Raw genomic sequence first — 27,308 nt, 5'->3', positions numbered from 1 at the left:
TGGAACATCTGAATTCAATTATTTGGATGGGTGAGCGAATACTTTTGGCAATATAGTGTATATTAAGGAATGATCAAACTGTTTTGATTTCATTCTCAGAAGTTATTGGAGAAGCCAAGCTAAAGGTGAAAAGAAAAGCTGAACCAGTCTGAAGTGAAGATGAATTTAGGAGCCTGATATTTGAGAGCCTCTTTAAATGGTTAATTTAATAATAAATCTGTTTATGATGGATGAACGTATGGTGCCAAAATAGGTAAGAGGAGGAGTTGAGCATAAGGAATATTAAATAACAAAAAAATCCATATTATAAAAAGGACAGTACCAGTCCTGCATGCTGAATGCCAGCCATACTTAATACTCAAAATAGTAACAGCTATGACAAAAAAACTTTTCACCTAATGTGTACCTAGCACTAGGTAGGTTTGAAATTCTTTAAGTGGATGGATGATACTAAATACATTTTCTTGATAAAATAATGTTTAAAATTAATGGATTAATTATGATTTATAATTATTTGTGTCCTTCTCTGCTAAAAATATCTTAAACCAGGCAAAGCTGTTTTGCTGGTCATAGCTGGTATGTTTACTGGTTTTTGGCAATTGACAGCTGATCAAGAGCAGCAAACCAATTTTTTTAAGCAGGGTTAATATTTGTATTACTTTATGTCGTAACCGGCTTATAAAAGCAATATGATTTTTGTCAGGAGCATCTCTAGATTACACATACCAAATTTCAAGTGAATCAGACAAACGGCCAATAACAATTTAGAAAAAGTAGGTTGCTTAAGAAAAGTGGGAGACATTTTGTCTTCTAGAAATGTAAATCCATAACTTAACACCATGTTTCCCACATTTGGTTTTACATCTTTGGGCTAAAATTTTACAATTTATGCATGGAGACAAACTGAGAGCCCCATGTCTCTGGGATTTAACCATATAGGGTCTTAAAAATGGAGATACAAAAAAGAAAGTTTGCTCTGAACCAGAGTCTAAAAGGATATTAAGATAAGTTTAATTTCTCTAGTGTTATAGGCAATCCAACTTTGGAAAAACAAATCAACACACGCAAAATAAAAATGTTTTTTTCCTATTTTTAGACTTACATCATTGGCATATCATGAAACAAGGGGCACTCAATTAAACTGACTTTTGTAATAGAGATGCCTACGTCTGTGTAAAAATATAATAATGACACTGCCACCTTTGTAAAGTTATTTTTATGACCTGTAGTTTTGCTCCAAAATCACAGGATAAAAATTGTCATTGATGCACAGCATTAAATATTTTGGATTTCATCATCATTTATTTTTATCTTTCACCAGTAAAAAGAAAAAAAATATATATCAAAAACTAAAATTTGAACAGAGGAACTCTGGTTGAGCTGACAGAGAATGACCCTAGTGAAACAACAGCTATAAGTCTTTACCGGGGAGTCATTTCAGTTCAGTAATGACAACTCTCAGAAAGATTTAGCATGTTAATGTGGGTATGACATATTGATATTGGTCTTGGCGGACTAGATCTGATATACTGCTGCTGCTGCAGAGCAAGTATGGAGACCTGCAACACTAGAACATACACAGACATACTGAGTTAACCATGTGGACATGCTGCTACTGCTGGACAATTAGACAAACACAAGACATGCTGCATCGAGCATGTATTACATGCTGCTTCATAATTAGACATACATACAATCCCCATGTAGCAGATCTAGACACGTTGAGCTGAGGTGTAGGTGGGTTTCAGAGAAAACGATCGCAGCGCACTGCAGCGGAACCGGATTACTGTTAAACTGAGCAAATTTAAATGTTGACTGGCTACCCGATTACATGTCAAAGGACCAATCAGCTTACACCATTTGAGCCCACTGGCTTCACATATCACATGTGAGCGAGCTGATTGGCTAAAAGATAACAAGTTGAAAGAACGTATCAGCTTGTGTCATTCAGAGTTTCATACCTGAACTTCAATAAAATAATTTTACCTGTAAAAATTATATATATATATATATATATATATATATATATTTATTTGCTCCAAAATCTACCTGAAAATTGTACAGTGCTGTGAAAAAGTATTTGCCCCATCCTGATTTCTTCGGTTATTGTGTATATCTCATAATAAATTGTTTCAAAAATTCAAACAAAATCTAACATAAAGCAAAGGCAATCTGAGTAAACACAAAATACAGTCTTTAAATGATAATGTTATTTATTGAAGCAAAAAAGTTGTCCAATACCAACTGGGCCTGTGTGAAAAAGTATTTGCCCCTTTAGTTACTAAATCCCCTAATCTATGAAACTGCATTCATAATGAGGTTCAGCTGGACTAGATACACCCAGGCCTGATTACTGCCAGCCCTGTTCAATCAAATCAACACCTACATAGAACTTTTTCAGCAGCATGAAGTTGGCTAAAAGGTCTCACCCAGTAGCACACTATGCCAAGGTTGAAAGTAATTACAGAAATAATGAGGAAAAAGGTGATTGAAATACATCAGTCTAGGATGGGTTACAAAGCTATTTCAAAGGCTCTGGGACTCCAAATGCCATTTCAGTCTTTGGAGTTATAAAATAGGGTGTAATTTCTCTGTCAAAAAGCACTCCAAACTCTTTAGATCAAAAAGTTTGAGCAGTTTGGGAAGCACAGTGGCATCAAACATGTTAATGAGCAGCACAGCAACATGGCCATATGCTGCCTGCAACAGCACATCATAAACCACACAGACTATATCACAGGAATATTGATTTCTAATTACATCATAAATGTAATCAAAATAAAAAGCAGTCTCATCAAGCCTAATGGAGTTACTAATCTAGGTTCAAACACAATGTGTTGTATTTGGACCTGTGACAGCAGCCGTATTAGTTTAATGAAATCAATTCAGATGCCAATGTTTTCATATTTAAAAGTGTGATTACAAACTGACTCTGATAGCAGTTGCTGTAATGCATTATAAATATCAATTTTAAAGGGGTCATCTTTTCACATATAAGAGGTCATTCTACTACCTTAACCTACAGTAAGTTTCAGAACTCAAAACTTTCTTCTCACTGCAAAAAGAGTATTTGTTGAAACCAAGCAGCCAAAATGACTTGTTCTCTACATCCTCCACATTGTGATGTCACACTGCGGTAGACATTTGCATCTGACTGCCTCCACAACACATCAATGCCTACTTTACCGTATTACTTCCTAAGCTCCACCCAGTACCGGTGAGCAGTGAGACAGCAGGTCAGTCAAGAGCAGAGAGTCAATCAGAACAGTGGGTGTTTACGGTCTTAACGTCTTAACGGAAAAGCAGAACCAAAATCGAGCAATTCTGACAGAGGGTCAAAATGAGGGTGGAAAATGTCCATGTTTTACAAATATTTTTTGTGCAAAAAATATTATAATATACTGCATATATCACTGTTTCCCCTATATGCATTCAGAAGCGGCGCTGCGGCTATGAGCAGCCTTATTATCTATTGACATTTCACATGGTTCATTAATATCCATGACGCAACATAACACTTGCCAGCACCAGTCAGTTGTGCGCTTTTACTGCATGCAGTCAAATGGGACACGTGTATGAAACGAAAGGGACCCCACCATAAACACGCACGTATTCACAGTGATGTCATCGTATAGCAGCCCATCAAAGGCTGTTTGTGAGTGAAGTCTTTTACTCTGATAACTTCTTTGGCAAAAAGAATGTGACGTGTCTGTTTTCTGTTTCGTATGAGAAAAACGGAAACATAACAGCATTAGCCACTAACTGGATCAATTATCAGCTCAATGAACAGGGCAGTGCCAGTGCAGAGCAGTCTCACCCACACAGTGTAAATCATTATAAACAGCGCTGTGAGAAACGTGGTGCGAGACGCAAAACTCATTCGAATTTGGCTGTGGAAAAACCCTATGAAAACCCTTAGTGTCTCTTGCCTTGGTGATAATGAGTTTAAAACCATATTTAACAGCACACCATTATAAACAACACTTACCAGAACATAAATTATAAGGCTGTACAATCCACACATCACCACCCTAACAAAATTGTACCGTGGATTTACTCTAGTAACACTTACTGTGTTAACAATGGTATTTTGGCAGATGTACAATGTGTTATATTCATACTCAATATTAGTATATTATTTATATGGTCCTATTAAATAATTTCTGTTACAAATATATCAGATTAAAAATGTTCCCATTTTGTTTTTATAGTTTCTAAATGTATAGTTTCTTTAATTTCATAACAAAAATGTCATAGTTTGTTTTGTTGAAGTTTCTTACATAGTAAGTAGTAGTATTGTAGTAAGGAGCCATGCTACTGTATTATGGACCAAGCAATCAGTTTTTCTTTGGTGTAAAATCTGTTCTAGAATCTGCTCTATGACAGTAGGAAAAAGTAACTGGCTTTGTTTGCTTTCAGAAATTCAAAGAGAGGACTGTACATAATCAGTAGGATCGCACGCAGAATATTTCAATTTAGCCTTATATAAATAAGGTAGGCCTATATATAAATAAAAGTTTTTACAGATGTTCTTGTTGCATCAAGTCAGAATCAATGTTATACTGTATAATGTGCATTTCAGCGACAAAATAACAAAAAATATATAATAATGTCACAAATTTGATTTATGTCTATCATTAATTATTATTTTATTCTTTTACATTAAGGACAAAAAATCTTTATTCTTCCACTGTTGCAACCAAATCAGGTGTTGGTGCCACCATCTGTAGAACTTGGTGGCACCAGTGCCACCGCTCTTATATATTAGTCTGGAGCCCTGTGGTGACATGTATGTTCTGTTAGATAGGTTTATATTTTCTATTGGTGTTTATGTTTAATAAAAATAGTGAAAGTGATTTTCTGAGCACTTCAAGTGTCGAAAGCTCCCAGTAAATAATAAACACAAACATGACAAGGCGAACATGAATAACCCATCTATAACGAATCTAAGCTCATTTTAAGCTATTAACCAAACCAACGTGCGAAAATACGGGTCCGGCCTTGCAGGCTCATAATAATGAATGAAAAAGTAGATGTACAGGTGTACCTAATAAAGTGGCCAGAGAGTGTGTATATATATATATTTACATACATACATACATACATATACATATATACTCACTGGCCACTTTATTAGGTACATCTGTACATCTGCTTATTCATGTGATTATCAAATCAGCCAACCATGTGGCAGCAGTGTAATGTATAAAATCATGCAGATATGGGTCAAGAGCTTCAGTTAATGTTCACATCAACCATCAGAATGGGGAAAAAATGTGATCCCAGTGATTTAGCCTGTGGCGTGATTATTGGTGTCAGATGGGCTGGTTTGAGTATTTCTGTAACTGTTGATCTAGTGGGATTTTCATGCACTCAACATTCTCTAGAGTGTAAAGAGAATGGTGCGAAAACCAAAAATATCCAGCGAGTGGCAGTTCTGTGGGCGAAAACAGAACGCCTCGTTAATGACAGAGGTCAGAGGAGAATGGTCAGACTGGTCTAAGCTGACAGGAAGGTGACAGTAATCCAAATAACCACACGTTACAACAGTTCTATGCAGAAAAGCATTTCTGAACGTACAACACGTCGAACATTGAGGTGGATGGGCTACAGCAGCAGAAGACCGCTACTGTCAGCTTAGAACAGGAAACTGAGGCTGCAGTGGGCACAGACTCACCAAAACTAGACAGTAGACATTTGGAAAACATCGCCTGGTCTGTCAAATCTGGATTTCTGCTGAGGTACAAAAATGGAAGGCCCACAGCAGCCTCAGTTTTCTGTTCTTGGCTGACAGAAGTGGAACCCAACATGGTCTTCTGCTGTTGTAGCCCATCCGCCTCAAGGTTCAACATGTTGTGCATTCTGCTCACCACAATTGTACAGAGTGGTTATCTGAGTTACCGTAGACTTTCTGTCAGCTCGAACCAGTCTGGCCATTCTCCTCTGACCTCTGTCATCAACAAGGTGTTTTCATCCAGAGAACGTCATGGTTACTGGTGTAACCTCCGTTCCCTGATGGAGGGAACGAGACGTTGGTGTCGATGTAGTGACACTAGGGGACCAACGTCTCGTTCCCTTGCCCTGGATCAACGGCCGGAACCTCCGCAGGGTGAGCAGAATTGCCAGTAACTCGAGGCAGTTGATGTGCCAACGCAGCCGCGGACCCGTCTAGAGGCCGGCGGCTGCGTGCCCGTTGCCAACAGCGCCCCAGCCCATTTTGGAGGCGTCTGTCGTGACCACGACGCGCCTGGAGACCAGTTCTAGCGGAACACCTGCTCGTGGAAACGAGAGGTCGGTCCAAGGGCTGAAAAGACGGTGACAGACCGACGTAATGGCCACACGGTGTGTCCCGTGGCGCCATGCCCGTCTCGGGACTCGAGTCTGGAGCCAGTGCTGAAGCGGCCTCATATGCATCAACCCGAGCGGGGTGGCCACCACCGAGGACGCCATATGCCCCAGGAGCCTATGAAAATGTTTCAGTGGAACCGCTGTTTTCTGTTTGAACGCCTTCAAACAGGCCAGCACCGACTGGGCGCGCTCGTTCGTAAGGTGCGCCGTCAAGGAGACTGAGTCCAACTCCAAACCGAGAAAAGAGATGCTCTGAACCGGGAGGAGCTTACTCTTTTCCCAGTTGACCCGAAGCCCTAGTCGGCTGAGGTGTGAGAGCACCAGGTTCCTGTGTGCGCATAACCCGTCTCGAGAGTGAGCCAGGATTAGCCAGTCATCGAGATGGTTGAGAATGCGAATGCCCACCTCCCTTAACGGGGCAAGGGCAGCCTCTGCGATCTTCGTAAAGATGCGAGGAGACAGGGACAGGCCGAAAGGGAGGACTTGTACCGATACGCCTGATCCTCGAACGCAAACCGCAGGAAGGGTCTGTGTCGAGGAAGGATCGAGACGTGAAAGTACGCATCCTTCGGGTCTACCGCCGTGAACCAATCTTGATGCCGGACGCTTGCTAGAATGCGTCTTTGCGTCAGCATCTTGAACGGGAGTCTGTGTAAGGCCCGGTTCAGTACTCGCAGGTCCAAGATTGGCCGCAACCCACCGCCTTTTTTCGGTACAATGAAGTAGGGGCTGTAAAACCCCTTCTGCATCTCGGCTGGAGGGACAGGTTCTATCGCGTCCTTCCGTAGGAGGGTAGCGATCTCCGCGCAAGGTAGCAGCGTTTCCATCTTTCACCAAGGTGAAGTGGACACCGCTGGACCTGGGCGGATGCCCAGCGACCGCCGCTGGAGCGCCAACCTGCCAAATGGAGTGGTGGACGGTGGTCGTGATGCCAGCCGTACACACCGAATATGTGACCCAGGGAACAAGGAAACCACTCTTGCGGAGCTCTTGAGTACTGCAGCCACTTGGCCATGCAGCGCAATTAAATGCAAAAGGTAACAAAAAGAAGATCTGCTTACCAGCTCCAGAGCAGCGGGTTTCGTTGTCCCTGGGTCGCCCGTCTCAGGGGCGCTTCGAAGACCTCCGTGGGTTCTTCGGTGCCGGCTGTGAGACGGGTGGGGTCGGCTTCCTGCGGTGGGCTCCACGCCGGGTCCGGGCCGGAGGGGCGGGCTGCGGCGGAGCTGGTGCAGTCACCGCAGGGGGACGCCCTCGGCGATGAGTAGATGGGGGGATCTTGAGCCACGCCGGGGCAGGACAAGCCGGCTAGCATCCATCTACTGCTCTACCATCGAGAACTGCTGGGCAAAGTCCTCGACGGTGTCGCCGAATAGGCCCGCCTGGAAAATGGGGGCAGCAAGGAATCGTGTCCTGTCGGCCTCACCCATCTCGACCAGGTTGAACCAAAGGTGGCGCTCCTGGACCACTAGTGCGGCCATCGTCCGCCCGGGAGACCGCGCCGTGACCTCCGTCGCTCGGAGAGCGAGGTCGGTCGCCGAGCGCAGTTCCTGCATCAATCCCGGGGCGGAACTACCCTCGTGCAGTTCCTTTAGCGCCTTGGCGGACTTGCAGGAGAGCCATGGCGTGCAGGGCGGCTTGTCCAGCAGCGCCGTAGGCTTTGACCGTCAGAGACGACGTAAACCTACAGGCCTTGGACGGGGGCTTTGGGCACCCTCGCCAGGTGGCGGCGCTCTGCGGGCATAGGTGCACCGCGAGCGCCTTTATCCACCGGGGGATTGCCGAATAACCCTTGGCCGCCCCACCATCGAGGGTAGTGAGAGCGGGGAAGCTGAAAAGATCGGGACCGGGCAGTAAAAGGTGCCTCCCACGAACTTGTCAGCTCTTCATGCACTTCCGGGAAGAAAGGAACGGGGCGGGGCGTGGCTTTGAGCGGCGCCGCGAGCCCAGGAACCAATCACAGAGCCGCGAGGGTTCAGGGAAGAGCGGTGAAATCCATTCTAACCGACGCTCGCGGCTGTCCGGGAAAGCATGTCGTCATCTCCGCGTCAGCCTGTGACTGGGCGATCGACCCTGAAGGGAGGAGCCCAGCCGAGGCTTCCGACTGGACGAGCCCGCTCTCCGATGCTGCGCTCGAGAGCTCATCACTTTCGCGGGCTCCGAATAAGAGGTCGAACTCGCCGTGAGATGAGCCGGCGGACTCACCCGGAAGCCCGATCAGGGCAGACGAGCGTGCTGGGGAATGGGAGGTCCGCGGGGGGATACCCGGCAGAGGCGGTCCCATTGGGGTCCCCAAATCGCCCCCAGTGCTAGCCGCGCTGGCCTCAAACCCGTGGGTAAAAGGACCGAGGCGGGAGCCTCTGGGGTGGCTCGCTTCCTTATGAAGGCGAGCCGCGACCGCAACGTTGCCATGGACACATTCTCGCAATGAGAATGTGACCATCCACGAACGCTGTCTCCGCGTGAGCAGTGCCCAGACACGAAAGACAGTGATCGTGACCGTTAGAAGGCGAGAGATAACGAGCACAACCAGGAATAACACACAATCGGAAAAGCATCTTTAAAAAGACGCATCTTTAAAAAGACGTTCCGTGTGTGCGCTCTTTTAGATAAATATATACTCTTTTAGAGGGGAAAAATGCTCTTTCAGAAAATATACTCTCTAGTTTTACTGCCGAAGCACCCAGGGGCATTCTCTGCAGTGCACCAGTGCAGAGGAGGGAGAAGCCGCTGAAATGCGCCGTCAGATCCAGCAGGTGAATGAACAGTAGTATTCAACTCAATGAGCATGACCGTTCGGCTCCGAAGAGAAAATCTGAATGAGTGGTTGCATACCAGCTCCTTTTATACCCGTATGTTCGGGGGAGTGGCATGCAAATACCACTTGCCAATTTTCATTGGCCTTTTATCAAAGACCAGAGGTGTCTCGGGCTCCCAAGAGTGACCCCTAGTGTCACTACATCGACACCAACGTCGAGTGAGTGACAGATAGGGAACGTCATGGTTACTGGTGTAACCTCCGTTCCCTGATGGAGGGAACGAGACGTTGGTCCCCTAGTGTCACTACATCGACACCAACGTCGAGTGAGTGACAGATAGGGAACTGCTGCTCATTGGTTGTTTTTTGTTTTTCGCACCATTCTCTTTGCACTCTAGAGACTGTTGTGCATGAAAATCCCGGGAGATCAGCAGTTTTCCCCATTCTGATGGTTGATGTGAAAATTAACTGAAGCTCCTGACCCATATCTGCATGATTTTATACATTACACTGCTGCCACATAGATAATCGCATGAATAAGTAGATGTACAGGTGTACCTAGTAAAGTGGCTGGTGAGTGTATATTACTAATATTAAGTCAACCTCAAGGAACATTTTAAAATAATTAAAAACAAAAGGCATGTCATGACCACTTTTAAAATAATTCTCATTGCTAAAAAACAACATCTCATTCCCATTAACGTGATGCATAAAAAATATAATGTATATTACTGCAACACATTAATGAAAATCATTCTGTTCAGACACAATTTGATGTTTTTAAAATCATCATGAATTAAATTAATAAACAAAAATAAATTATTTAAATAGAGTTTAATGCTACTGAATCGTGAGGGGTTTACTTTAAATGCTCTTGTTGTTTTGAAAATGTCACAATGCAAAAAATCTCTATGGTCCTAAAATAGGCTTCATTTCCTTCTTGCAAAACATAATTTCTTTCATTTTCACTAGATTTTGGAGTGAAATATAAGACCTTCCGTGAGATTCCCCACTTTATCTGCTTTGAAGCCTAAAATAATATAAAGAAAGAAATTGAGAAGATCTGCATATAGTACATCTCATGCAGAGAGGCATTTCTGAATAACACTACCACCAGAGTCAGCTCATAACTGACTGTCACATTAGCCGATGATGCATGATATCAGCAACTCGATGCATTTAAATATAAACAGACCCAGATGTTTGAGAATTATGAACTGCTTAAGATGTGAAAAGGGACTCTGTTTTTCATCTGCAAACAATAAAAAAAGATTCCCCTCCTTCTAATCCTCCTCCTCACTTGATCAATTTTAAACAAAACTGCTTTGCGATAGAGGAGAGTTCATTAACGTACTCAAAAATGCAGCCTAAAAGTCTATTATATAAAATAGCATCTTAATATGCTGTGGCAGTGTTTTTACTAGCAAAAACACACCCAAACTCTCATTGTCCACATGAATTTACACTCACCATCTGGGAAATTGGGGCAAAGTACTTTTATGCCCAAACATCTTAAAAAAATATGAATTTTTCAATGTTTGTTATTTATTTTGTCCTGATGTGGAAAGGCAATGTGACTCATCAACATGAGCCTTTAATTAATCCATTTGCACATCAAGAGCTGAGCAGGCCTCGCGCTGCAGCCACCCAAATCACTAGCAACTCAAAGAGAAATAAATCTCTAAAGATGAGGAGACCCCCTGTGCACAGATTTAAGCTTAAGAAAAAGAGATTTAAAAAAACAACCACATAGAACACTTCACTTTCAAGTACAAATCTAGAAAAGCAAGCAATCTTTCCCATCAAAATATAAACAACTTGAACACAGGGGACTTCAGGATATTTCGAATTCGAAATATTAAGCATATTAATGTTTAGTGCATGTCATTGAATCAACCACAGACATGCATATATACATAAATATATACCGGGTGAATTCCATTCAAGAGTGAGCATCACTATGCCCTTCCCAATAAGAAGCCATATTGTACATCTCTGCCACTTTATTTTGAGTCGGAAATTTTACCTTGATAACGCACAGCAAAATTCTTAAAAAAAAAAAATTAAATGCCCTACATGCATTCATTAGAGACGCCCGTACACGTGTCCTCGGGGTGAGGTTCTTGATACTTTTAAAATGTACTGCAGGTGCAAAATGTTTGATATTAAACGCTTGAAAAAGAAAATGCAATGTCTTGATGTATAATGATACCAGGATTGAGGACCTGGCAACAGAGTGCAGTGGCAAAGAATCACTTGAAGCCTGCACTGTGTTCCAGTTGGGCTGGATGTCGATATACAGTGAAATTGGACTTAAATTAGGTCAGTATCTCACCCAAAGCTATCATATCGCTTCAGAAGACATGGAATGCACCACTCGAGTTGTATGTATTACTATGCTACCTTTATGTGCTTAATGGAGCTTAAATGTTTTGGACCCCATTGACTTGTACTGAAAAAACAAAACCTCATACATTCTTCAAAATATCTTCATTTGTGTCTGCAGAAGAAAGTAAGTCATAAGTGTTTGAAGTGGAATAAGGGTGAGTAAATTATGAGATTATTATTTTTGGGTGAACTATCCCTTTAAGATTGTTGTATTTGCACCAAATACTGCCTTTTTGTGTCTTTAATTCAAATTTATTTTCAACTTGCGCAGTCCGTGTGGTGTTTGGTAAACGCAAACAAACATACATGAAAATATGTAAATATATGTAAGGAATATTTTCTGTTGATAGTCCTTTACCTCAGGCTTCAAAATGAATCGCAAGGGTGCACCACTTAGGATCATGTGTTCAGAAACTGCAAAATGTATTTTCTTTTCTCCTAAAGTGTCCATCTTTTACTTTGTGGGGACAGTGGGATCATGCATTATTTTCTGCCTTTTTAGCTGATAAGTAGCACCTCAAATGCAAATCTTTATGTACACAAGTGTCAGAGATGCTAAAAACAGCTATTTTATTTTGTATTCTTTTAAAGGTGCACTCAGTAATTTTTTCCCAATTAAAAAAGTTTTACTCCAAAAGAAATGAATTGTAATTTTGAAACATATGTATAAAATCATGACCACACACGAGATGAGGACTCTAGTCATACACTACCGGTCAAAAGTTTTGAAACACTTGACTGAAATGTTTCTCATGATCTTAAAAATCTTTTGATCTGAAGGTGTATGCTTAAATGTTTTAAATTAGTTTTGTAGACAAAAATATAATTGTGCCACCATATTAATTTATTTCATTACAAAACTAAAATTAAAAAAAATAAAAAAATAAAAAAATGTGTTTTTTGAAATTGATGACTTGGACCAAATAATAAAGAAAAGCAGCCAATAAGTGCCCAACATAGATGGGAACTCCTTCAATACTGTTTAAAAATCATCCCAGGGTGATACCTCAAGAAGTTGGTTGAGAAAATGTCAAGAGTACATGTCTGCAAATACTAGGCAAAGGGTGGCTACTTTGAAGATGCTAAAACACAGTTTTGATTTATTTTGGATTTTGTTTAGTCACAACATAATTCCCAAAGTTCCATTTATGTTATTCCATAGTTTTGATGACTTTACTATTATTCTAAAATGTGAAAAAAAAAAAAAAAAAAAAAATAATAATAATAATAATAATAATAATCAAAATAATAAAACAGCTTTTATAAGCTTGATATATATATATATATATATATATATATATATATAATAAAGAATGAGTGTGTTTCAAAACTTTTGACCGGTAGTGTATATCAGTAAGCTTATAAAAGCTGTTTTATTCTACATGAGGCAGGGGCGCCCTCATGGGGGCTGCCATTTTAGAATCACATGACCAGCTAAATACTACTCACATAATCTCAATAACCATCTTGTCACTGGACACTTTCACTCTCGGATTAAATTAATCATGGCTGATTATGTATAGTGAATTTCTACAATGGCATCTGTAACAGAAAACTATTGATTTTGAATGATGCTGCATCCACACCACTAGGTGTCACTGTAAGTCCAAGATGACACAAGCAAAAAGTTACTGAGTGCACCTTTAAACATTAATTCTTAAACGGCTCTTTTCAAGAGTAAATGCTATATGTACCAAGAAAGTACCTATACCATTTACACTCTCTTTTTAATTAATTTAATTAATGAATTAGATTTTTAATTAAGCTCTATTTGATTTAAATGCAACTAATTGCATCTGCACCATGCTGTGCCATCTAGTTTGACTGAAGAATGACAATGTTTTTTAAATTCAAACACTATCAGTTACGTTTAACACATTTCAATTATTGCTCATTTGTTACGATGCTCTGCCCATTTGAAAGCTCTCCTAATATTGACAGTTCTGTGATATGTTACAATTTTATTCACTAAAATATTAAAATACAAGATGTATAATATTATGGACAGGTGGGTACATAGGGACAGACAAACAGAATCATACTTTCATTCATACATACATGCATCTCTAAGAGCTCTATGACATCCTTCAGCCCAACATGTAAGGACTTATCAAAATCAATATGAGCTTTTCAGTGTCTCTTCTGTCTCGGTCAGAGAACAAAATATGCCTGAGCCTGAGTGTGTTTAGCCTTCGGCATAAATGCAAGCTCTTGTGCTGGTGACAGTAATGAGCAGGAGTGTGAAGGCCAAAGATCTATGAAGTGGCTAATTACTGAGTGATAACAAACACTGGCAGATGAGCTTTGACAATGCAGCTGCTGCTCAAAACACACACACAAACACACACACACACACACAAATACACGTGCACTTTAGAGCACATCAAGGTGAGCTGCTCTAAAAAGGATACAACAATACAAACTTCTGATTTAGCTTGGAGACACAAGGAGCAACTATTTATAAATCTGCCATTAAAGGCAAAACTGCAATGCAACGTGCCAACAGCATTTGTGTAATTGAAAGTTTCGATGAAAACACACCGGGAGAGTTCTTACCTTGCTGTGCTGCACTGCTCGATGGCTGTGGTGCTGATGCTGAAGACCATCATCTACAGCTACACCCAAGAGTTCTGCCACACACGACACATCTGAGGAGAGAACCCATTGCTCAACACTAAATATAATTCATGCAAGTAAAAACAGGTTAACATTATTACATTGCATTATTACAAGTTCTCCAACTAAAATCAGTCTGTGATAACTGAAATTCAAACCACTGTCCCCCAGTGGCCGAAGCAGGAAGTGTTTTTGAAAGAATGGGCATGTGTGAGCTCAGGTTTTCAGGTAAAATGTCCACAGAGGGGCGCCAAAAACGAGTTGGTTTTAGTTGTAAATTCTGTATTACAGTGAAGAGTTTAGAAGGAATACCACCTCGCTGTTAATAGGAGGGAGCAGGTCAGTCAAGAGCAGAGAGCCAATCAGAACAGTGGGCATTTACTGTCAAGTCTTAAAGGAGAAGCAGCACCAAAACTGAGCGTTTCTGACAGAGGGTCAGAATGAGGGTGGAAAATGATCATGTTTTTGTATATATATATATATATATATATATATATATATATATATATATATATATATATATATATATATTTTATTTTTATTTATTTATTTTTTTCTGAATAAGATAAAATATGCTTTATCAAAACAGAAGCTTAACATTTCTACTTTTAAACCCTCTAGTACGATCACCCCATAGGCATCCATTGTAAGTCCATTATTGTACAGATTTTTTATTTTTATTTTTTTTATACTGAGGGATGAGGGTATTTTTTTTCTCTGTGGAAATCGACAGCACACCTCTGTCTCTGCTTTAAAGTGTAATTTTTGAGAATCTGCCCTTTTCTCTACAGCTGCTAAAATCTTTGCATGTTTGCGGTTGCTAAATGAAGTTTGACAGGGTGGTCTCAATGACAGGGACAGGCTTATTGCACAGAACTGTACAGGAAAGCCTTAGTATGTACTCATTCCCTTTTGTTTAGTGTGAAAGATCTTCTGTGTCATTACAGAAAATATAGAGGTCATGACCACTGCTGCTAGGCATAAAGAAAGCCCTAATTATGAAAATTACAAGTTATCATCAAACCTGCTTGGGCACTCCAGTCAACATGCTCACAAGTGAGTTTGCATGCATACTCTCAGTTGAGCTAAAGTGTTACATAAGACGTGTGAAGTAAACTTTAGTTTAACATTCTGGGATGACTTTCTCACACTACATAACCGAACCACTTAAATAACTGCAGAGGGAAACCAGAACTTTGTAACTGTCATGTATTTCCATGTCATATTTTCATGATTTTCCTCCATTCTACACTCTAAATATTATTATTTTTATTTTATTTTTTCAGTTCAGCTGTCTAACATGGCATGAAGCAATCTCTCTTGTATTGTGTTGTGGTTTGGTGCCATGATGCAGTAGTTCAGGACGTTGTGAAAGGGCACAACAGCAGCTGATTTGGCTTGCAGTCTGTAACAAGTTTACTGAAGATTTGAACCTCTTCACAAATGGATTTGGTACTGCAGCCCTTTTGACATTTAATCACATGCACAATATGAATTATAGATATCTACAATTCAATTTCCACTAGTAAAAACTTTAATAAAATAAGTAATTACTCGTGAAAACAACCATTCTTGATATCCAAAATTGGATTTCAACTACCGAAAAACAATTACCGATATCTGTAAGTACATTTACACTAGTAGAATTTTTACATTATTTGTCATTCACTCCTTTTCAAAACATAATAGCAGATATCTATAATACGTTTTTTTTTTCTAGTTGAAATTCCAATTTCATATATCAGCAATGAACTATTTACTAGTCAAGCTGTATTTATTTGTATAGCGTTTTTCACAACACACATCGTTTCAAAGCAGCTTTACAGAAAATGTTTCTGTTACAAAAAATTATGCTATTAAAGTCCTCATTGTGCGGTTATAATGAACAACATAATGAAAACTATAATGAATACTAGTAAAAACTTTTTTAAACTAGTAAATAAAATATATATATACAGGTGCATCTCAATAAATTAGAATGTCGTGGAAAAGTTCATTTATTTCAGTAATTCAACTCAAATTGTGAAACTCGTGTATTAAATAAATTCAATGCACACAGACTGAAGTAGTTTAAGTCTTTGTTTCTTTTAATTGTGATAATTTTGGCTCACATTTAACAAAAACCCACCAATTCACTATCTCAAAAAATTAGAATACATCATAAGACCAATAAAAAAAAACATTTTTAGTGAATTGTTGGCCTTCTGGAAAGTATGTTCATTTACTGTGTATGTACTCAATACTTGGTAGGGGCTCCTTTTGCTTTAATTACTGCCTCAGTTCGGCATGGCCTGGAGGTGATCAGTTTGTGGCACTGCTGAGGTGGTATGGAAGCCCAGGTTTCTTTGACAGTGGCCTTCAGCTCATCTGCATTTTTTGGTCTCTTGTTTCTCATTTTCCTCTTGACAATACCCCATAGATTCTCTATGGGGTTCAGGTCTGGTGAGTTTGCTGGCCAGTCAAGCACACCAACACCATGGTCATTTAACCAACTTTTGGTGCTTTTGGCAGTGTGGGCAGGTGCCAAATCCTGCTGGAAAATGAAATCAGCATCTTTAAAAAGCTGTTCAGCAGAAGGAAGCATGAAGTGCTCCAAAATGTCTTGGTAAACGGGTGCAGTGACTTTGGTTTTCAAAAAATACAATGGACCAACACCAGCAGATGACATTGCACCCCAAATCATCACTGACTGTGGAAACTTAACCCTGGACTTCAAGCAACTTGGGCTATGAGCTTCTCCACCCTTCCTCCAGACTCTAGGACCTTGGTTTCCAAATGAAATACAAAACTTGCTCTCATCTGAAAAGAGGACTTTGGAACACTGGGCAACAGTCCAGTTCTTCTTCTCCTTATCCCAGGTAAGACGCCTCTGACATTGTCTGTGGTTCAGGAGTGGCTTAACAAGAGGAATACGACAACTGTAGCCAAATTCCTTGACATGTCTGTGTGTGGTGGCTCTTGATGCCTTGACCCCAGCCTCAGTCCATTCCTTGTGAAGTTCACCCAAAATCTTGTATCGATTTTGCTTGACAATTCTCATAAGGCTGCGGTTCTCTCGGTTGGTTGTGCATCTTTTTCTTCCACACTTTTTCCTTCCACTCAACTTTCTGTTAACATGCTTGGATACAGCACTCTGTGAACAGCCAGCTTCTTTGGCAATGAATGTTTGTGGCTTACCCTCCTTGTGTAGGGTGTCAATGATTGTCTTCTGGACAACTGTCAGATCAGCAGTCTTCCCCATGATTGTGTAGCCTAGTGAACCAAACTGAGAGACCATTTTGAAGGCTCAGGAAACCTTTGCAGGTGTTTTGAGTTGATTAGCTGATTGGCATGTCACCATATTCTAATTTTTTGAGATAGTGAATTGGTGGGTTTTTGTTAAATGTGAGCCAAAATCATCACAATTAAAAGAACCAAAGACTTAAACTACTTCAGTCTGTGTGCATTGAATTTATTTAATACACGAGTTTCACAATTTGAGTTGAATTACTGAAATAAATGAACTTTTCCACAACATTCTAATTTATTGAGATGCACCTGTATATATACATACACTACCGGTCAAAAGTTTTGAAACACTTACTCATTCTGTATTATAATTTTTTTTTCACATTTTAGAATAATAGTAAAGTCATCAAAACTATGGAATAACATAAATGGAACTATGGGAATTGTGTTGTGACTAAACAAAATCCAAAATAAATCAAAACTGTGTTATATTTAAGCATCTTCAAAGTAGTCACCCTTTGTCTAGAATTGTACTCTTGACATTTTCTCAACCAACTTCTTGAGGTATCACCCTGGGATGCTTTTTAAACAGTATTGAATTTTTTAAATAAAATTTTAGTTTTATAATGAAATAAATTAATATGGTGGCACAATTATATTTTTGTCTACAAAACTAATTTCAAACATTTTAGCATATGCCTTCAGATCAAAAGATTTTTAAGATCATGAGAAACATTTCAGTCAAGTGTTTCAAAACTTTTGACCGGTAGTGTGTGTGTATATATATATATATATATATATATATATATATATATATATATATATATATATATATATATATATATATATATCAATAATTACAGTGTTACTAGTGCAAATGTCCATTCCTGATACCAACAACTGAATTACAACTAGTAAAAATGTACATTTTTGATATCTGTAATTTTTTTAACTTTTTATTTTTATTTTTATAAGTGGCAAAGTTAATTTAAGATATCTGGAAATGGAGATATCACTTAATTGTAGAGTAATTAAAGATATCATAAAAATGCTTTCTTACAAGTTGCAATCACATTACAGATATCTGAAATTAACTCTGTCACTACTGAAAACCAAATTACAAATATCAAAACATTTTTAGTAGAGTTTTTGGTTACGAGTCAATGTTTAAGTCAATAGTTGATATCGGGAATTTACATTTGCACTAGTGAACAATGTAATCATTAATATCAAAATACTTTTTTTTAGTAGCGAGTAGTCTATTACTGAATTGTGAAATTTAAATTTAAATTTGTAAGAAATCAATTTTAGAAATCTGCAATTGCATTTTGAACAGGAGTGAATTACAGATAATTGTGAAATTCTACCAGTGAAAATGCAATTACAGATATTAGTAATGATGTTTTTTACTAATTGAAATTCCATTTTTCATAAAGAATTGCAGTTTGAACAGGAGTGAATGAACAGGACTGAAATTCTACAAGTGAAAATGCAGTTACAGATATCATTAATTATGTTTTTTATTTATTATATTTTTGATATTAAGAATTGGTATTTCCGCGAGTAATGACGTCACTTTTGATATGAAGAATTACATTTTTTACTAGTGCAAACGTAATTACAGATTTAAACATTTTGCATTTTCACTAGTAGTAATTTAATTTGATCTCGAGAATTAGCATTTTAATTAGTGAAAACTGAATTATAGATATCTATACTCATATCCTGCCCATAATTAAATGTCGAAAGGGCTGGCGATAGATTTGGAGCTATTTGTTACCAACTAATTTCATTGTTGGTGCCAACCCGATCTCATGAGAATTCATCAATATGGTATCTGGTGGCTAATTCGTACCAATCTGTATGAGTTAATTTGTACAAAATCATACAAGTAATACATCCACCAATGAGAGACGCTTCCCTCGTGTCCTTGTGGTTCCCGATGTGGCATTTGTTCCGAGTTAATCCAAATCAGTGTTTTCATAACTTTAACCCCTAACCCAAACCCCATCCCTAAACCTAACCATAAAGTGTAACACCTTACCCTACCTAGACCATAAACATAACCATAATATTAACGGTAAAAGCCCTGATGTGTTATACTGAAGAAAGCGCCACTTCCAGGTTCCGAACGCGTGTTCCTGATCGGTTGATGTATAAGTCGTACGTTTTCATAAGAATGATGTTGTACGAATTGGTATGAATTTTCCACTTCATAGTATTGTTAAGAATCCTCATGAGACTATATGGTTGGTGCTCATATCAAGCCAAAGCTTCAGCAGCATTTTCAGTCTATTACCATGGAACTCAACTTGCGGTGAACAAGCCTTGTGTGGCACTTTAATGACTCAAAAAGCTCAAAGTCCCACTTTTCCCCAAACATTCTTATTTAAAGAACCATGCAGTATTTTTTGGTTTGTTTATGAAGCACTGGCAAATATGGCAGTTGTCTTGAAATTATACTGACACTCATTGTAGACAGCATCACATGCAGTAAAAGCAAACGTTTTCAGTTACTGATGCCACTGTAGAAAGTGCTGACCAACCAATCAGAAATATCCTTAATCACATTTAATCTTAGGTCTTACACTCTGAAGTGTTGCACAGTTGTCAATAGTAGAGGTAGTTATATCGGTTTTACAGATGCTGCCCATATCGGCAAAAATCTATGTTGACAGTTTTCGATAGTTTTTCTTGTTTCCCCTCATTAATTCCTCATCAATAAACTTAATTTGGTGATGTATATTTATACAAATGTCTTCATCTGGTTAATATATATAGGCTATAAATAGCTTAATTTGTTAAATAATTACATATAGAGCATTGTGAGCAAGATCTCTGTCATTTCAAAATAAAAGTCCCAGGTGTGTTTTGGGCTTGTTTACAGTTAAAAGTCCAGTGTTACGCACCAAATCGTAATTTTTCTGGATGGAATTTTGGTTGCACAATAAACTGCATCTGGGATTGTATTCATTTAGTACTTTTGTAGCCTCTATGTCTGTGCCCATCATATTCAGGAAAGACTAAGAACATTTTGATCATTCTATAAATTGATTTTAAAAACTATCTGCCAATTTATCGTATTGAGTATTGAGCCTTTTCCACCACCTTAGTTATAAGTATCGGCAAAATCCACTATTGGTTGATCTCTAATCAACAGCCTTAAGTAGTTCACTAACATATGCCAAATTTCATGAACAGCTGTGTAGACAGATACAGTCCAACATGCGTAAAGGTTTCAGAGAGGAAACATGTGTTTTAAAATGTGGCACTTGCAAACAAAAGTAATTTATCAACTAGCTCCTGCACTGGCAGATGTTGAGTACCGCTGATCCAATATTTGAAGAGCCAACAAGAATTGCACAAGAACTGACTTGCTAAATTGGCTCTTGAAGACTACAGTATCAAACATGTATTTGATCATTAGACACAAAATCATGTTTCTTATGGATCTTTCACACATTCAAACTCTTTCAAGCATCCTGCAATCCTATATTATACACCGTTTCATGGATTTTACAATATAAACAATTAGCTATTTATCCATTATATGTTTCAAAGTAAAACCAAATCGTAATTTGGTAATTTGGTTTTTTTCGCATGTGGTTTTTTTGTACAGTCATCAATCTAGCTGTTGTATTTATTTATTTTCTTAATAAAAGTTCTTGGTACTGATACTTGGTCTCAGCAGATACTATTAATAAAGTACTCAGTATTGAACATGCTGTGGTATGAGTGAACCCTTCATATGAACTGAAATTTATATTGGTAAACTAAAATATATCATATTTATTTAGAGTATTATTGATATACTAAAATATACTACCAAAATACATAAAAACCTTTAACAGATAAAAAAAAAAAAAAAAAAAAAGTCTGGCTTGCAAAACACTCTTGAGCAACTTTGCGAATGAAAACAATATTACTCATTGCTCTTGAGAGACAAACAATATAACAACATCCTGTGCACTGAAATTTACATTTAGCAGACTTTAAAACTAGTAACGACAAAGATCCTTCGTAATGAAGCAAAATAATATTTCATAACACAACACTAGGAGTACCAACAATAGGCTTGTCTGACCTGTTTAAATGATACTGCAGGACAGGGACTATAACCATTAAGTATGTCAATCGTGGTTGAAAGTTTAGCCTAATAACATTAAATCAATCAATATATCAAAAATCACACACAACACAGACACCTACCAGACAAACCTAAAAGTAGCCAGGGTTCGAATCCGGCAAGCAATCTGTTTATCAGTTTAACAAATGACTGAAAGTGTACAGACAACAGTCCAGTTAGAGGAAGTCTACAAGGAAAGTTGTGGCTTGGGGAGGAAGTTAACAGGCAAGGTGTGACAAGTGACAAATGTCTTTAAAAGTGAGTTTGAATGTATAACAAGTAGAGAAAATTATGTCATAGATATATTTAGGCCATGTTTGGTGAGAAAATGCACCATCACATTGCACTCTTTTTTTAGAACCACGTCTCATTTGATGTACAACAATTCAACAGAGCAGAGATGACACACCAAGATCAAAAACAATTTCTTCAACATTGAAATTATATAAATTTTGCAGTGTTATGCTGAATGTGTTGATTGATTGTGGAAATATGTATGTGGAGCTGAACAGAGAGAATCCGATTGCAACAGCGTGTCAACACACCACTGCAACATATATCAATTCAGCAGGAAAGCGATACTCTCTTTCTCACCAGCTGTCATGTATTATCTATAAATGACATGAATTATATATACAGCTGTCATGTATGCCTTTTATGTATGTTTCACTAGAGTGTCAAGTAGAAAAACATTAAGGGAAATAGCACAGAACTATACAAGCTGAGAAGTGACTATGAACTGAGCTACTTTTTACTCATATTTAAAAAGTTGGTTAAAAACTTCCACGAAAGCTCCATTTTTATTTTTATTTTTTAACGAAAAAGCGAATACAAGTACATGCACGAGAACTTAATGGAAATTCTTCAGTGTGCCTGATATCAATATGCAGGGGCACAGATGACATCTGAAGCTCAGTTAATAAAGGTACACCAGTAAAATAATGGAGAATTCTGCTCTAAACATCATGTTTAAGCTCAGATTAAATGCAAGTATAATTCAGAGAAATGGTGTGTCGGGTTTCAGCACTTCTGTTACTTTTATGTCCTTTATTTTCATGCAGTAATACACTGACATGGTGATTGATGTATGTTGTCATGAAATCAGAGACTCTCCCCTCGACTTCCAAACTCAAGTGGTCAGAAAGTGCTCGCTTGTCAACTTGTGATCAGATCATCCAAAACACATCTCATGATATCCCAGATGTGTATGACTTTCTTTCTTCTGCAGAACACAAATGAAGATTCTTAGAAGAATATCTCAGCTCTGTAGATCCATACAATGCAAGCGAATGGTGATCAGACCTTTGTAGCTCCAAAAATCACATAAAAGAAATATAATAGGTGTGGGTGAGAAACAGATAAATATTTAAGTCTTTTTTACTCTAAATCTCTTCTTTCACTTTCACTTTCACATCTGAAAGTGAAAGTTAAAGTGGAGATTTTGAGACAAAAAGACTTAAATATTTATCTTTTCTCACTCACAACTATCATATCACTTCTGAAGACATGGATTTAACCACTGGAATCTTATGGATTACTTTTATGCTGCCTTTGTGTTTTTTGGAGCTTCAAAGTTCTGGCCACCATTCACTTGGACTGTTTGGATGAACAGAGTTGAGAAATTCTTCTAAAAATCTTCATTTGTGTTCTGCTGAAGAAAGAAAGTCATACACATCTGGGATATCATGAGGGTGAGTAAATTATGAGAGATTTTTCATTTTTGGGGCAACTATCCCTTTAACATCAGTTGTAAACAGGGCCATAGACACTAAACCAGTTCAGGCTGGTTTAAGATGTTAAGATGTTACTCGATAGCTAGCTAGCTTTGATTAAATTGATATACACAGGTGATAAAAAGAATGAGAATAGTAGACTTATTGTATATCCTCACGTATAAAGGTTTGATTGAGGAAGAAGGAACTTCAAATTATTGTTCTTTGCAAACAAAAGGAATTTGCCAACTTGGCAAAGGTAGAGTACTGCGGATCTAATCTTTCAAAAGCGGCCAAAAAATGCAGAAAAACAGACTCACTGATTAAATCTGTCCTTGATCATTCACTAAAGTTCCTTGTGGATCTTTTACACATTGAAACTAAAGCGTCCTGCCATCAGGATTTTATTATATTTTTGTTTCTAAGGCTACGTTAATTTTACATTTACATTTACATTAATCTGGATACATTTGAAAGCGACGTTTTCGTTTTCGAAACGCTCTCCATCCACACTGCCGTTTTCAAACGTTTTCCAAGAGTTGCTCACTCGAAACTTCTGAAAACACTTAAATACCCTTACTGCCCATGCAAAAAAATAAAATTGAAGAACCATGGTCCTGCGTCATTTCTATGTATGGTCTGAAACGCAATTATCCTCATGTTTGCCGTCAGGAGAGCAAATTCTAAGTAAATTTTCGTCACATCTGAAGGAATGCAATGTGAAGGTGGTACAAAGTAAAATTTATCTTATAAGTGGATAGCATGCACAACGCTGCAACAACATGGGCCGCCATCTTGATTGTTTTGGGTTGAATGGAACAAATGACCGCTCCACATCACAACAAATACATCACCATTTCAGAATATCTCTGTTTTCCCTGTCCGCACAACAACGCGAATACAGCGTTTTCAAATGTATCCACTAAATGTATCAGTTATCGCTGGATGAAAAATGCTGTTTTAAATGAAAGTGCTTTCAAACGAAGACGTATTAGTGTAAAACATTTTCTTTTTGGCATGTGTATAGTCAAAACAAAAGTACTTGGTACTGATACTTTGATTTGGCAGATACAATTAAAGGAATAGTTCACCCAAAAATGAAAATTCTCTCATTATTCACTTACCCTGGTGCCATCCCAGAAGTGGATAACTTTCTTTCTTCAGCAGAACACAAATTAAGATTTTAAGAAAAATGTTGAAGCTCTGTAGGTATAATGTAAGTAAACAGGTGCCATCAGGCTGCTGGCTATTTGATGGTCCAAAAGGCATATTTAGGCAGCATAAAAGTAATCCACACAACTCCAGTCAATCAATTAATATCTTTTGAAGCAAATCGATAGGTTGGTGTAAGAAACAAATCGATAATTAAAATGTTTTTAACTATAAATCGTTGCTTCCGGCCAGCACTGGGATACTGTTTGAAATGAACTCTCACATGACGTTTTAATTATCTATTTGTTTCTTACACCAACCTATCAATTTGCTTCACAAGCCATTAATTGATTGACTTGAGTCATGTGGATTACATTTATGCTGCCTAAATATGCCTTTTGCATCATCAACTAGCCAGCTGCCTAATGGCACCTATTTACTTGCATTGTATAGACAAACAGAGCTGAAATCTGCTTATAAATACCTTCACTTCAGTTCTGCTGAAGAAGGAAAGTCATACACATCTGGGATAGCTTAATGGTAAGCACTGTAAATCATGAGGGGATTTTCATTTTTGGGTGAACTAATCCTTTAATGAAGCATTCAGTAGTGAATTTACCATCTTAAAAGAATGGCGCTCATGGCATGAGATGCTAAAAAACAGTGAGACACTTTGCAATGGTCGAAGACATCCATCTATTGACAGACTAATAGTTACATAATAGCACAGGCGGACACAAGAACACGTCCTATGTGAATGGTCCTTGTATTTTGTGGTTGTGTTTTCAGTACCTGTTGAGGACTTGGCTCTGCGGTGTTTTTGGAGGTAATCTCTATGCAGAGACTGCAAGTTTGGAGTGTTTGCATTTTGTCGGATAGAGGGCGGATGGCGTGTCACTGTTAACTGTAGAGTTTGTTCACTGAACAAGTTCTGGATCAGAGTCAGGTCTAGAGACGGCACCTCGCACCCATTCAGAACCACAATCTCATCGCCCGGCCTCAGACCTAAAAGAGATATAAAATTAACCAGAAAACATCATACAACAGAAAAAAAGGAATAAAGGAAACAAATGTCCTAAGCAGGTGTACAGACTAAATCTGTGCTCAGAAACTTCACAGACAGTTCTTCTGAGAGTTACGTGTCTGCTTGTTTTTATGTCATCACTCGTGTCTTTTGGAATCTGTACTGTATGTCTTTCTTCTGTAGAACACAAAAGGAGTTATAGCAGAATGTCCGAGCAGCTCTTTTTCATACAAAGTGAATGTTAACCATTGTTGTTAAAGATTTTCAAGGTAGTTTTTTTAGTGGATAACAACTTAAATTTAAGTCTGTACCACAAACAAAGCAATTGTATGCACTTAGAATGTCTTAGAATATTTTGCACAAGCTGCATGGACTACTTTTAAGATGATTTGAAGGTGCTGTTTTTTGTCCCTTTAAGTTTTACCACACCATGGCCCTCAAGAAGAAAGTCATGCAGATTTTGAATGACATGAAGAAGGTAAATAATCTCAAAAATACCTTTAAAAATGTTGGCTAATTTGTTCATTCTTTCAGCTAAAAATATACATTTACTACTCATAGCTTCGTTTAAAACATTTATACCATGTTTAAAGTCATTCATACAAAAAAAAAAAAAAAGGTCCATAGATTCTAACAATTATAGTATGCAAATGCAAATGCAACTTATAGTAAATAAGTGTCTTCACTTCTGAAATATCTTTGTATTTAATGGTATCTAATTGGCTTCTCCAAACAAACATAACCTACATAATCTCAGAGATAAAAGCAACAACATCACAAGTGAAGTACCTTCGCTGAAAGCGAGCCCGTCACACAGAACTTCACTGACAACAATATGGCTGTTTTTGAGGCTGTCTACATAACCTGTAACAGCAAACCCTTGGGAACAAGAAAAAAAGCAAATGTGAGAAACTGTGTACATGTTAAAGTGCCATCCATCCCCATGAGTTTAAAAACTGCCACTTTGCATTGACTAGCTTACCAAAGTCGCCGGTGTGACTGGCTCTAGACATGTGCAAAGTGTGGACAGTGAGTTGGCTGACCTCCAGCTCATCATATGACTAGGGTGAGAAATAAGGTTAGATTAGTGCACGCTCATGAAGTTCACCAAAACCAACTTTTATCCACTGGGCTGTGATCCAGATACAAGTAGTTTTGCCATTATGAATATCTCACCAATTCCCAAAGGAGCTCATGAGCTGATGGTGTAGATACCTCCATCCTGTTTCCTACACATCTTATCAACCTTAAACAGTGCAGGCTGGGGTTCAGCTCCTTAAGCTTAGAGAAAAAAAACAAAAAAACAATCTGCCTAAAGATGCTGTAATTTTTATAAATTAAAGTAAACCTTGATGCACCAATTTTTACTGACAGCTCAGTATATATATATATATATATATATATATATATATATATATATACATATACACACACACACACACACACACACACTCACACATACATACACTGGCAGCCAGAAGTTTGGAATAATGTACAGATTTTGCTCTTATGGAAAGAAATTGGTACTTTTATTCACCAAAGTGGCATTCAACTGATCACAATGTATAGTCAGGACATTAATAATGTGATAAATTACTATTACTATTTGAAAAAAAAAAAAAATCGGAATTTCTTAAACTACTTCAAAGAGTTATCATCAAAAAATCCTCCACGTGCAACAATGACAGCTTTGCAGATCTTTGGCATTCTAGCTGTCAGTTTGTCCAGATACTCAGGTGGCATTTCACCCCACACTTCCTGTAGCACTTGCCATAGATGTGGCTGTCTTGTCGGGCACTTCTCACGCACCTTACAGTCTAGCTGATCCCACAAAAGCTCAATGGGGTTAAGATCCATAACACTCTTTTCCAATTATCTGTTGTCCAGTGTCTGTTTCTTTGCCCACTCTAACCTTTTGTTTTTGTTTTTCTGTTTCAAAAGCTTTTTCTTTGCAATTCT

At 38.3% G+C, this 27,308-nt stretch overlaps 1 protein-coding gene across 4 annotated transcripts in view; it reads right to left on the bottom strand.

Annotated features, from left to right (window-relative positions):
* tiam2a (TIAM Rac1 associated GEF 2a) overlaps positions 1 to 27,308 on the bottom strand; it is a 187,359-nt gene that overhangs the window by 38,708 nt on the left and 121,343 nt on the right. For all 4 annotated transcript variants that reach the window (XM_051646173.1, XM_051646174.1, XM_051646172.1 and 1 more), the window contains 5 exons: positions 26,526 to 26,630; positions 26,332 to 26,410; positions 26,139 to 26,228; positions 25,118 to 25,330; positions 14,048 to 14,139 (listed from right to left, as the gene is read on the bottom strand). In XM_051646173.1, the coding sequence (XP_051502133.1) occupies positions 14,048 to 14,139; positions 25,118 to 25,330; positions 26,139 to 26,228; positions 26,332 to 26,410; positions 26,526 to 26,630 (579 nt within the window). The remainder of the gene's footprint in view (positions 1 to 14,047; positions 14,140 to 25,117; positions 25,331 to 26,138; positions 26,229 to 26,331; positions 26,411 to 26,525; positions 26,631 to 27,308) is intronic.

The sequence above is a fragment of the Myxocyprinus asiaticus genome, chromosome 20 (assembly GCF_019703515.2).
Source record: "Myxocyprinus asiaticus isolate MX2 ecotype Aquarium Trade chromosome 20, UBuf_Myxa_2, whole genome shotgun sequence".
Lineage (NCBI taxonomy): Eukaryota > Metazoa > Chordata > Actinopteri > Cypriniformes > Catostomidae > Myxocyprinus > Myxocyprinus asiaticus.
Note: the sequence above shows the minus strand (reverse complement) of the source record. Positions and strands in the feature narration are given on the sequence as shown.